Source organism: Otolemur garnettii, unplaced genomic scaffold (genome assembly GCF_000181295.1).
Source record: "Otolemur garnettii isolate 467f Iridium unplaced genomic scaffold, OtoGar3 scaffold00012, whole genome shotgun sequence".
NCBI lineage: Eukaryota > Metazoa > Chordata > Mammalia > Primates > Galagidae > Otolemur > Otolemur garnettii.
This window is the reverse complement of record NW_003852407.1, coordinates 3,800,426-3,814,224: the sequence shown is the minus strand read 5'-3', so window position 1 is coordinate 3,814,224 and position 13,799 is coordinate 3,800,426. Positions and strand designations below refer to the sequence as shown.

Genomic DNA, 13,799 nt, shown 5'->3' with positions numbered 1-13,799 from the left:
CTTAGCCGGTTGAGCTATAGGTGCCGAGCCTTCAAAAACTTTCAAAAAGCAAATGTAATAATCTTTCAGGTAAATTAATGAGTGAGAAATAGTACCATAGTGACTGCTGTCAAAGGAAGTTCATTTAAGAAGAAATTTTTCGTGGGCAATTATTTGACAATCAAATTTTCCTTTTTAACTGTCATTGGCCAAATTCTGAACTACATAAAATGAAAAGCCAGTTGGAGAAAAAGCAAAAACATGTTTGCTATATTCAATCTAGTTCGTTTTTCATAAAATTCTTATATAAATTTTAAATTTGAGCAGACCAAAATGACACGAAGTTCTTAAATTTCTGAAGCATCTTACATAAATTTGTCCAGGATTTTCTGATCACTAGCCGTGATTCTAATTAAGTTTCTTATCTTTCAGCTGGTCTGAGGCTGCTGAGTTATCGCACTTGAGAGTTCCCAAGACAGTTAGAGATTGTCCTACTCTCTCCCCCCTTCTCCCTACTGCACTTGCCCTAAAATAAATACATGAATGAAAAGTCTGTAAAGGGGAGGTAAATTTTCTTTTCTTTCAAGTTATTTTGATTTTAACGAACAAGTATTGGCAGAGCTTTGGTGCAGAAAACAAAAGTAGTTATTTACGGCTCGGCACCTGTAGCTTAGTGGCTAGAGCACCAGCCACATACAACGGAGCTGGTGGGTTCGAACTTGGCCCAGGCCTGCCAAACAATGACAACTACAACCAAAAAATAGCCGGGCATTGTGGCAGGTGCCTGTGGGCCCAGCTGCTTGGGAGGCTGAGCCAAAAGAATCGCTTAAGCCCAAGAGTTTGAGGTTGCTGTGAGTTGTGACGCCACGGCACTCATACTGAGGGTGACATAATGAGACTCACTTATTCCACATGATAACCCCACATAAAGGGTCTTACATTTATCAGCTTTACAAATGAGGTAATGAAGTTTTAAAAGTTGAAGAACTTGTTTAAGGTCATGTAAAGCTTATAGGATCCATTCTGAATCTTCTGGTTCTGATTTTCAAGCTCTAAAATCCATCCTTATCTGCCAGAGCTTCCAGCAAAGGGAGGCTAGAAACAGCAGCTGTGTGGCGCTGGGTATAATGCAGAGTGGAGATGGTACCCAAGGGGGTGGCGAATTTGAATTCTCAAGAGCCTCCCGAGCACCTCCTGCCACCAGGGGGACTACTAGCTCCAATTTTGTAGAGATTCTTCTGGGTGAGCCCTTAGGTCAGAGGAAACTATAGGAATCTTCATTAACTGTAAAGCCTCCTGCCTGCCTGGAAAACCCACTGCCTCCACAGCAAACCCTTCCCAGGTTTTCAGAAAATGAAATCTGTTCTACATATAGTAGTCACAAAATCCCTAATTATATTCATTTCATTGTTACTTTACATGTGACATCTACAGAAATACCCTGCTTTCCACATAAGAATTAGAATCTACCACTCTTCTCTCGGTATGGTACCAAGCGCATAGCCCTGAATAAAAACAGAAAGGCCCAAAATATTAACATTTGTTTAATGATGATTTACAGCTAAAAATAAGAGCAAATCTTATTCTTTGGCTGGAATTACAGGCCACACCACATCCTATAAAATTTAATCTCACTGAGACACACTGAAAGGTCTGCGCCTTTAGACAGAGAATATGAACAGGAAAGGTAGGACATAAAAGCTACAGGAATGGAAAAGACTTAGATGGTAAAATTAATAATAAATCCATTAATACATGAATATTAACATATAAAAGTTAATGTACTTTTATATGAGATTAATTTTTTAAAAATACAGTGCCCAGAATCAGGGAGGTTACAGTTCTAATCTATCTATTTCATGCTAGAGGACTGTATGCACTGTCAGACTTAAAGACTGACCCTGATAAGCAGGACTTCATCAGTAACAGAGGGCAATAAAAACAGAAACCAAGATAATAAACAAGAAGAGGGTCAGTTAAAACCATTAGACTTCAAAATAGTGTATTTCCTCAGCTGTAAGCAGTATTGGCTAAAGCACCTACCAGGAAGGGCCCCCAGAAGAATGGATTGAGCACTAGAAAGAGTATTATATAACATTAGTGGTTCTGAAATGGACCAGCTTTGTCAGAATCATCTAGAATGCATATTGAAAATGTGCACTGCTGAGTCAGACCTCCTGTCCAATGAATTAAGAATCTACAATCTAAATACAAGGCACATGTATTTTTTAGAAGTATGTCAGGTGCTTCTGGAATTCTGTGACTCATTAAAAAGTTAATTTAAAAATACCACATTAATAAAAACTGTGCCACTCTTTTCTAAATAGTAAAGGGAGGCTTGGTGCCCATACCTCAGTGATTAGGGTGCTGCCCACATGCACCAGGACTGATAGGTTCAAATCCAGCCTGGGCTTGCTAAACAACTAACAACAACAACAAAATAGCTGGGCATTGTGGCAGACTCCTATAATCCCAGCTACTTGGGAGGCTGAGGCAAGTGAATCACTTAAGCCCAAGAGTTTGAGGTTGCTGTGAGCTGTGACGCCACAGCATTCTACCAAGGGTGACATAGTGAGACTCTGTCTCAAAAAAATAAAAACAAACAAATAAATAGTAAAGTGATACATCAATTGATTCTTTCTGTTTTGTGAGCAATTTAGAGGAATATCTAAACTAAAAAAACTATAAAAAGAAAGAAAGCAATTTTTCTGGAAAATACTGCAACATTATTAATATAGGTTTGCAAATATTATAGATATAAAATAAAGTAATATATTAATATATAATTCACTCTAACCACTTCTAGTGAAAGAAATAAATCCTATTTAATAGGTCTGAAAAAGCTTTCTTTAAAAAAAGAACAAAATCTATGCAAGTTAATTTTCATTACTCTCATTTTGAAAACTTACTAGTGGTGTGCTGGGCATGGTAGCTCATGCTTATAATCCCAGTACTCTGGGAGGCAAAGACAGGTGGATTGCTTGAGCTCAGGAGTTCAAAACCAGCCTGAGCAAGAGTGAGACCCTATCTCTACTAAAAATATATATAACAAAATAAACTAGCCAGGCATTGTGGCTGGTAGACAAGTATTCACTTTTAGTATTTAAGTATTAACTGACAGTCCACAGATGTAAAGTGCTCTGCTGGATACTGGAGTGGACACCCACATAAGTGAAGCAGCAGCTTACAACACTCAAGACTCAAACAACCATGACACTGCAAGGCAAAAATACGAAGGCTCAGGAGTCAAGGAACCGAACTCAAATACAAGCCAACATCATCTCTTTCCTATGTAATCTTAGATAAAATGGTGCAATAACGGTGCAGAAGTCAAGGAACTGAACTCAAATACAAGCCAACATCATCTCTTTCCTATGTAATCTTAGACAAAACGGTGCAATAACTAGGAATATCTCTTCATCTATCATAGTTAAACCAACTACTTCATAGCCTGCTGTGAGAAGAAAGTGAGACGCTCAGAAAGTTGCTCTCCAAGCTGGTGTCACATAAGTGTCAGTTCTCAGTTTACTGTACGTAGAGCCAATGTGGGGAGAATCATACAAGCACATAAGTAGCTATATAACACAAAGCAGAGTGATAAGTGTCACAAGAAAAGATGACTGGGGGGACAAAGGGAGTCTTCATGGGGAAGACAGCATTCAAGAAGGGCCTTAATGTTTGCATGGACAGAAAATCAAGAGTCAGGGAGAGGAGGAAGTAGAGTGTAAGGTTATGAAAAACCCCAAGCAAAGGCACGAAAAGGGAGAGTGTTAGGATGCAAGAAAGTAATAGCATCTTTCCTGGAGTCTGGGAAACAAACAGCAGAATAACCAAAAATACACACGTAAGTGAGAGCAGCCTGGAGAAGGCCTTGCCTAACCCTAAGGAGGGTCCGGACATGCGGCTCACTGCTCATACCCACCCCAGTTCTAGTACAAAGATTCTTCTTTCTACCAGTGTGAATGAAGCTTAACTGTCCAAACTGTGAAGTTTTTTTTAATAATAGATAAAGCACTCTGTCTCAAAGGAAATAATTTAAGCAAAACACACAAAGTATTACTGCTACAAAAGGAAATGCTTGCTATATCCAAGAAAAATTTAATTCCAATAAAAATGAATATAATCCAAAAGAGTTCATAGTTTACATTTGGCTTGGGAATATAAATTTTTTCAATGATGGCTGGGTGCCTGTAGCTCCGTGAGTAGGGCGCTGGCCATATACACCGAGGCTGGTGGGGTCAAGCCCGGCCTGGGCCTGCTAAACAACAATAACAACTGCAACCAAAATATTGCCAGGCATTGTGGTGGGTGCCTGTAGTCCCAGCTATTCGGAAAGCTGAGGCAAGAGAATCACTTGAGCCCAGGAGTTTGGCGTTGCTATGAGGTATGACGCCATGGCACTCTACCAAGGGCGACATAGTGAGACTCTGTCTCAAAAAATAAATAAATAAATAATTTTTCAATGAGGAACTTCCAAATCCTATTTTTCTCAAGCTAATATTAAAGTAAGAAAATTCTTTAGCTTCCAATCAAAAGTTCATCAAAAGTGATCACACAACTAAGATCAAATTTTGGCAGTGTGATTGACTTTCCTGGAATGTAGTTCATTTTAAAATTACATGATTATGATCATTTTTAAATTTCATTGTGCTTTTTAGGAGAATGTCTCTGTTGTTTTTTTTATAATCCTCTGAGTCACATACTATGAAATAATGAATCCATAATTATTCCATCCTATTTATACTTTTACATGAGTAGTTTCAAAAACATTTAGGAAGAAAGCTACATAAAATATCTCGTGACTACAGTGCACTAAAACCATAAATCTATTTTAAGGTGCTTAACTGAATATTAAATTTTTAAATGGTAAGAAAATAACACCATAGAAAGTTATGCAGAAATAATGTCAGAGATCATCCAGCCCAATCAACCCTATCATTAGATAGACAAGGAACTACGATGAAGGAAATTACAGGAATTCCTTATAATATGCTAATACCTAGTTAGGAACGGGGCTACGCTTTAAGTTTTGCGGCATCTGAAACACTGATGAGACCACATACAATACTGGCCCTCCTTCAGATACGACACAACTGAAAGAAAAATAAAAAATTATGTATAAATCTATGTTTCCTTTACCCCCCCCCCGGATAAAAAACGCCAATATTGTCATTGTTTTGCAGAAAGCAATTATTAACTTATACTACTATCCTCCAAAAAACTTCTAACCATACCAGGCTATTAGAATATACTCAGCTTTAAATATTTATACCAGTTTAATAATCAAAAAAAAGAAAACACTAATAGATTAATTAAGCCTTCACATGGGACACAAAAAGCCATTCTTCATCTGAAATAATGAGAGCTTTGGATAGGAGCAACTCAGAAGAAGCTACATCTGGTATGGCATGCACAACAGGCATCACAGATCACAAATGTGACTCAATTTATAATATCAGAAAAATCAAAGAAGAGAAATGGAAGAGTCTGGTTCACTGATGAATTCCTTAAATCAACAGAACAAGTTTACTCTTTTTGTAAGAGGTCTTTGAATCCAAAAATGTTCCTGAGACTCGTCACCTAATAAGCGATCCTACTGTGTTGCCATTTCTTTTTTTTTTTTTGAGACAGAGCCTCAAGCTGTCCCCCTGGGTAGAGTGCTGTAGCATCACAGCTCACAGCAACCTCCAAGTCCTGGGCTCAAGTGAGTCTCCTGCCTCCACTTCCCAAGTAGCTGGGACCACAGGCACCAGCCATAATGCCTGGTTATTTTTTTTTTGGTTGCAGCCATTATTGTTGTTTGGTGGGCCCGGGCTGGATTCAAACCTGCCACCTTAGGTGTATGTGGCTGGTGCCTTAGCCACTTGAGCCACAGGCACTGCCTGTGTTGCCATTTCATACCAAACTGGCGGCCCCACCTGAGCGTGGAGACCAGGCCACACCCATAGCTCAGCTGTGGAAAGCAGCTCCATCTGAACCCTGCACTACGCGATCCAGCAGAGGGTATGTCGCTGGTTTAGGAAGGGTAAGGAGCAGCCGTGCAGACTCACAAATGCCAAGGTGGCACTCTAGTTTTTCTTTCTCCTTCAAAATAGAGCAAAAGTCCCATTTCTGTAACCTCACATGGCTGAGGCCCTCCAGGCTGCAGGAGGGAGAACCAGAGGGACTCTCATACTTCTATTGTCTTTAGATCCAAATTTCTGTGAAGCAGAAATGAAGATTTATTGTCAGATAGGGAAGGGCTTTCTTCAGTTATGAAATTTGCACTCAATCTGACAAAACTCAAGTTTGTGCCACTTTAGAGTTTATTACAAAACCCTTCAAAATGTACTCATTTGTCACTGAACAGATCACTGAATACAATAGGAAAACTAGACATTAGTGACAAAATCTGAAACAAAAAATAGCCTAAAATAAAAAGACTTTCTTTTATAACACAAGCAGAGAAAAGTTTCTTTTCTTTTTTGAGACAGAGTCTTACTTTGTTAAATTGGGTAGAGTTCCATGGTATCATAGCTCAGAGCAACCTCAAACTCTTAGCCTCGAGAGATCCTCTTGCCTCAGCCTCCCAAGTAGCTGGGATTACAGGCACCTGCCTCAACGCCCAGTTATTTTATTTTTTAGAGACCAAGTCTTACTCTTGCTCAGGCTCGTCTTGAACTCCTGAGCTCAAGAGATCCTTGAGCACCTGCCTCAGCCTCCCAGAGTGCTAGGATTACAGGTGTGAGCTACTACAGCCAGTCAAAAAATAGTTTCTAAAGGCTTAATTTTAACTTTACCATATAGCAAGAACTCAGCAACATGCATATTTATTTGTTAACATTCTCCCTGAAAAATCTTGTCTTATAAGTAAATAATCTATTCATTATATTCACTCCAGAGAATGAAAAGATTAATATTTTAATTACTTTGAGTTTTCACATTTAGCCAGTGGCACAGATTCAATATTGCTATTAATGGCAGCAGCCAAGTGAACAGAATTTATTCGACCTAATTAGACAAAAGAATGTACAGCAAAGAACTGAAAAAAACCTGGTAAGACTTACTTGCTACTCCTGATGCAAGTCCATACAGTAGTCCTCCTCCATCCGACTGCTGAGAGAAAACATGGGCTCCCGGAGGAGGTGGCTTTTCTTGTCTGATAAAGTTATACAATAAGGTTTTCACAAGTTTGCTGGTGTATGGAAGACTACACAAAAAGAAAACAAAATCAAGCTCATATTTACAGGGTCATCTAATTGTATATAATGACACATAAATAATGCTGGCGTTAATACTATTAACATGAAAGAGTTGCTAGCATAATTCAAAGAAATCTAGCATTGTCACATGACAACAAAGACCACAGACTTTAAGATCAATTTGTGGCTTAGTTCCAGCTTTGACACTTAAACTCCTGATGTTCAGTTACTTTTCTGGTCGTCTCTATAATACTGTGAGATATTATAAATTTTGTGCATAATACCTTACGTGGCACCTGAAGGAAGGCAGTAATACAGAATCAGTAGGAAAAACCAAGAACTAGCAAATAATAAAAGACTACACTTTTTAAGTATGAAATTATGCAAATATATTCAATTATTCAATTGGTGATAAACCAATTCCTGCAATCTAGAGTAAACTTTTTTTTTTTTTTTTTTGCAGTTTTTGGCCGGGGCTGGGTTTGAACCCACCACCTCCGGCATATGGGGCCATCACCCTACTCCTTTGAGCCACAGGTGCCACCCTAGAGTAAACTTTTTAAGACTCTTCAATGTACTATTGAGATTTCAAGGTGAATGACAAAAATTAGTAAAGAACATATTACGGCTTATAATATTATCACAATGATACTATAAAAACCTTACTTAGACAATAGGAACACGAACATTCTCCACGTCTATAAAAAAAAAATCAACTTTAATACTTTGATAGGAACAAAGTTCACAGCAAGGTGCACACAGCCCTACAATGCCAAGTACTTCATGTTAAGATTGTACTGAGTGTCACTGTCAGAGAGGGTTCACATGCAAACCTTCCACCTCCAAAGCCCCGGCCCTTTCCTTTTCACCAGTGATTTTCAAATATATTCAAAGACTATATGTGCCACAGATATAATCAGGACAGCAAGAGGGATGCAAAGATGACAAAGCTCCCCAGTACTTAAGAACTTTACTCTGAGGTACTTTATTTGGATTTGTTTTACATTTGAAAGTTTTATGAACATTATGTGAATACAAGATAAGAGTGTGTGTACATGTGTTAATATTTTTCCATCCCCAGCCCCAGTCCCCAGGAGACTGTAAAATTCTACTCAGGAGCACAGCCCCACAGGCTAACACACGCCTGGCACACAGAAGCACACAGGAAGTATTTGTAGGCCCAGTGAAAGTAGGAAAAGTCAGGGAAGAGGCTGCTGGAGTAGTCCAACGCCTGGTGACAGGGCATGGATTACGGCAGTTTTAAGAGGGCTGGTGAGAAGGGTAAGATATGAAAATAATCTGAGTAAACAAATATGACTTGACTGGATAAACACACACAGAATGAAGAAGATAGATGACTTCATGTTTCAATCCCGCAATGCAACCACTAGAGAAGGAGACAGAGCTGGGTAACAGGATGGACAGTGAGGATGGGGAGACTGGACAGGGATGCAGGTTTTGGTTCCTTATGCATCAGATTTGACGTAATGACAGAATACCCAGAAGAAACATCAATGCTATGATAAGAGCACAAGACTAGAAATACAGACTTACACAATTAAAAAACCAGACACAGAGCAGAACCTCTGCAGGATGACCACCCAGGGGACTGTAACGAACCGGTCAATATACTGAGGTGGGCAACATAAGGTACCAGGCCTATTGTACTAATACCTACAGGTGGGCATGTTTGGTCTATGAAAATTAGGTCAAACTAAAGAGGTCGTCAATGTAGAGAGGTGGTCAACTATGAAAGTTCTACTGTATTTAAAATAGAAACATACCATGGACCTCGCATCAAATACTTGTGGCTGATGCTCTGTCGCAAAACTTCCTTGTGGAAGAGTTGGCAGGAAAGGAAAACCACCATTGTTGATATTGCTTCTACTGATATTTCATATGTAATATCTCTGGAGAAAAAAGGAGACAAAAGAATGATCACTTTGCAAGATAAGACACTGTTCTTTTCTAGATAAACTGTATATGTAAAAACAAAAATTTAAAATTCAACATTTTCAGGTTATTGAAAAATAATATAAAAATCAAGTCAAAACAAAACAAAAACTAAAACTCTTTCCCATTCATCAGCTCTTGTATTTGAGTCAGATATCCCATTATTTCCCCAATTCCACTCCCCATCTCCTATTAAATGACAGGTCTATTGGCATAAAATGGAAACAGTTACCAGCCATGCTCTGCTTTGAAGATCTACTCTAGACCTCTGTGTAGTAATAATACAGAAACAAACACTGGAAGATTATACTGCTCAAGAGAAGTCACAGTGCAGGGATAAAAACAATGAGAATGTAAAGTATGATCACTTTACAATCTCAACTGTGGTACATTCTAGATCTTTTATCTATAGTATCTACTTTTCTCAATGCCAACTTTGCATGTTCAGCAAAATATTAGTAGTAAATAAATCATTTGCTTTATTAAGCCTATTTCTATATAATGGACTACCCTGTCCTCCCCAGATCATTAATCCCTTTTAGAAACAAATCTTATATCAAAGAAAAAGGAAAAGTTTCAGCTGAATATAAAGCATAAACAGAAATAAATGTTATCTAGAACTTTCAATCACTGCAGAAGTTTAAATGGGATTATAAGCCCATAGTGATGGTGAGACACGGTAATGTGTAAAGACCAGGACAGTAGGAACCTCAACAATACAGCAAAAAGCACAATAGCTCCAGAAGAATATCAAAATAAGTTTATAAAACTGAAAAAATTCATGTAAAGTTGTAAGAAAAATACTGAAACCCTACTTAAATGAAAGCTCATTAAGCAAATTAAAGATGACTTGGTTCCAGAACTGGACAAGCTTAAACCCCACCAGATATTTTAAGGAGTTATTAGTGATAGAGATATGTCTAAAAAACAAAGTATATAAAACAAAACACAAGAAGGCCATGCGACTGATCTTACTGCATAATATATAAATCTCTGTTCTACTAAAAAATCTGACTTTTAAAGTATTATAGAACAACTGTCTTTCCTTAAATTTCCATAATTGCTGCTGTAAATTTTAGCTACATAAATTCTTGTATTTGTTCTTATGTCATGAAGTGAATAAAAGACAAACCCGATGCTTCATGTCACATTGTGATTCACACAGATGATTTACAACCAAAACATTTTCTGTCACAATACTCATTCACTCATATAGCCCATGCCTGTCAGGAATCCATACAAACTACGGCCTATGGGCCACATGCAGACCGACTGGACATTTATCTGGCCCGCGGGGTGTTTTTGCCACTGCTGCCTGTCCTGCTTAGCAGCCGACTCATCCCAGGGCCCGCAGTCCGGCCCTCCAACGGTTGAGGGACAGTGAACTGGCCCCCTGTTTAAAAAGTTTGAGGACCCCTGCTCCAGTTAATTGTGTAGACACTTCAGTTGGGTCAGAGTTTAAAGTCAAATCTGAAGTAAAAAGTCCCTTGCCACAGTTAAAGCCTACCCAACAGCAAAGAGGAAGAAGCATGGTGAGGTCATGTAAGGCATCAGATAGGTGAGTGCCTCCAACACATTTGCAAACTACATCAATAACCAAGAATCAGCTGCAGCTGTTCACAATATAACACCTTACTCTATGTCCGAGCTCCTGAAACAGATTATCTTAGTTTTGTCTAAAGTAAAAACTATAACTGTTAATAAATACTAGGTCTAGTAACCTTGGGAAAAGAGGTTCTCTGTGCTGAAATCAGAGGGCTGCTCTCCTCCAATGTTAATTGGGCCAGACAGCATCACAGGTGGGAATACAGAAAAAGTGTTGGCCCTTGGATCATCCTGTCTTAACACAAAATTTTGTAAATTTAGAAGAGTGAAGACTAGAGTGTTTGATGTTGACGGGTAGGAAAACTTATAGGATATAGGAATACTGAATCAACATGACAAGTTTCATATTATGCTAAAAATGCACTCCCCCAAATTCCTAAATGAAACCAAACAATCACTCTATGGGTTTCGTAGGCCCATAGAGACAGATTTTATCAAACGGCTGAGCATGCTGTATATTTCTGCTAACATATCATTCAACAAATATTAATTTTAAAACTTAACTTTTTTAATTTTAATTTTTAATTACTGCAAATACGCAATAGTTGTATAAAAATATTCTAGAGACAAGCATTATTCTATACACTGGCGACAAATCCATCAACGAATAGATAAGGCTCCTATCTTTATGGAGCTTACAATTTAGTAGAGAAGAGAAAACTTAAATTATAATTACTCCAAAAGAGCTGTAAACAAAAAGAACAAGAAGCAACAGGAGAGAATTATAGCAGACTCTGATTTCAACTGTGCGATCAAAAGAAAGGTTCTCTAAAACAGTGACATTTTTACATCAAGACCTAAAGTATGAGCAGCAGTTACATGCAGACAAATCTATCTTTCTTACTAGACATATTATATGAGATTCTAGCTAGGGACCCTTTCATTTTTGCTTCTGTTCATATTCTCAACAAATACTTCAGGAATAAATGGATGGAAAAATACGGGGATCTTTACTGCTTTGATTAAGGAAACGTATTGAATATCTTCGTAAGTAGATTAAACTGCACAGTGTACAGGCATACATACCACAGGACAGCAAAGAGGAAGAAGTATGTGGCAGTCATGTAACACATGTCCATAAACACAAAAGAGACACACTCATTGCAATAAGAATGTAGAGGGAATATCATGAAAGAAGGCTCCGAGATGTTGCTGACTGGCTTAGAGGTTATCTTCTTTTTTTTGGAGACAGAGTCTTACTATATAACCCTTGGTAGAGTGCCATGGTGTCACAGTTCACAGCAACCTCAAGAACTCTTGGGCTTCAGTGTTCTCTTGCCTCAGCCTCCCAAGTAGCTGGGACTACAGGCACCTGCCACAACACCCAGCTATTTTTTGTTGTTGTTGCAGTTGTCATTTTTGTTTAGCTGGCCCAGGCCAGGTTCAAACCCACCCGCCTCGGTGTATGTGGCTGGTGCCGAGCCTAGAGGTTATCTTCTAATGATGTTGCCTGACTAGCAACTATGAGTACCTCCCCTTTTCAAAAGCAGCCCTCTTTTCCTTCCAAGAACCTCCCCTCTCCAATATACATGTGGTTCAGATGGGGCTTGGCTCTGACTCTGCGTCCTGGTTACAAGAGGTGGTCATGGTTTGGTCAATAAAAATGGTCGGTATGGCAACTTTCCCAGTACTTCTAGAACTATCACAAAAAAGGGTCTCTCTCCTCCTGAGATTGCAAGTGCTTCTAAGTGAGTGGGCAGAGCTGCTGGTGGCTTCCTCTGCCAGTATAGGTAGAAAGATCTGCCTGAGAAAGTAGCCCAATGAGAGGACCAGCACAGCAAAGAGATGGAGGGGGGAGGAAGAGAAGGCCCCAGTCAAGAGTCCACAGAAGAACCAGGCACATAAAAAGAAATTACAATGAAATCTGGCAAAGCCCATGGAAGAAAAACTATCCACATTAGGAACAAAAAGATAACAGCAACCTGTGCTGCCTGAGGAAGAAAGGAAATGCTTCACAAAGAAGATATTGGAGCAGGGGGGAAATAATAAGGGCAAGTGTGTTAAATTCACAGACAGGCAGTCACACAAAGGTCTGGTAGTTCTGAAGAAAAGTAAGAAATTCAACACCAAGCAAACAGATTGCAGGGTGGGGAGCTACGGGATGTACCGGCAAAGGGACTAGTACTAGAAGTTGAGAGACTAATGAAACGGAAAAAAAGTGTGTACATATTGGAGGAAAAGAGAAAATAGTTACAAAAGAATCAAGGAACGAATAGAACTAATTACAAAGTTAAGCTAGGATGCCAGATACAAAATCAACTTTGAAAAATAAATAGCATTTTCCTCGATAGATTATTAAAAATAAGCATTTTGCAAGCTTCCAAGAATAACTAAAATATTTGGAAATTAAGAATTCACAGGATTTGATGCACAAAGATTTTAAACACTAATGAAACACAAGAAAGATGATCTGACTTAATACAAAGTACTATGAAAGTAACAATTCTACTCAAATTAGTCTATAAAGTCAGTGTAATGATAACCAAGACTTTTTTTAAGGAACTTCATAAATTGACTCAAATTTTTATGAAGCAATAAACATACAGCTAAGTCAACCTTGACAATGAAGAGCAAAGAGCAGGACTTTCCCTACCAGATATCAAGACACACATATAGCTGTAGTAATAAAAACGACATGGTATTTACACACAAAAATAAACTAATAGAACCCAATTCAGAACTCAGAGACAGATCTACTTATATGTGGAAACAATGTACCATAAAGGGGACTCAATGGTACACACAAATTGCTCACAAATCAATGGGAAAAGAACATAATGTACAAAAGAAGGTGGTGCTGGGGAAAACTCACTCATTCAGCGAAGAAAAGGAAGGATGGATCCCTACTTTACAACTCAAAGACCTACAGGACATTAATTAAAGACTTAGATGTAACATGACTCTGGTACAATAGATAGATAACACCTCTGACTCCTGGAGACAAAAGACTTGATAAAACTAAAATTAAAAGAAGAAAATTTACAGTGATAAGTTTGTAACATGAGCATAGGAAAGGACTTCTTTTTTTGTTTTCTTTTGAGACAGAGCCTCAAGCTATCCCCCTGGGTAGAGTGCCAGGGC

The 13,799-nt window shown here is 38.5% G+C and overlaps 1 protein-coding gene across 2 annotated transcripts in view; it reads right to left on the bottom strand.

Annotated features, from left to right (window-relative positions):
- Positions 1-13,799, bottom strand: part of DYM (dymeclin) — a 367,263-nt gene that overhangs the window by 250,113 nt on the left and 103,351 nt on the right. For both annotated transcript variants that reach the window (XM_003784710.2, XM_023510160.1), the window contains exons 7-8: positions 8,945-9,070; positions 7,026-7,168 (exon numbers count right to left, since the gene is read on the bottom strand). In XM_003784710.2, coding sequence (XP_003784758.1) covers positions 7,026-7,168; positions 8,945-9,070 — 269 coding nt within the window. The remainder of the gene's footprint in view (positions 1-7,025; positions 7,169-8,944; positions 9,071-13,799) is intronic.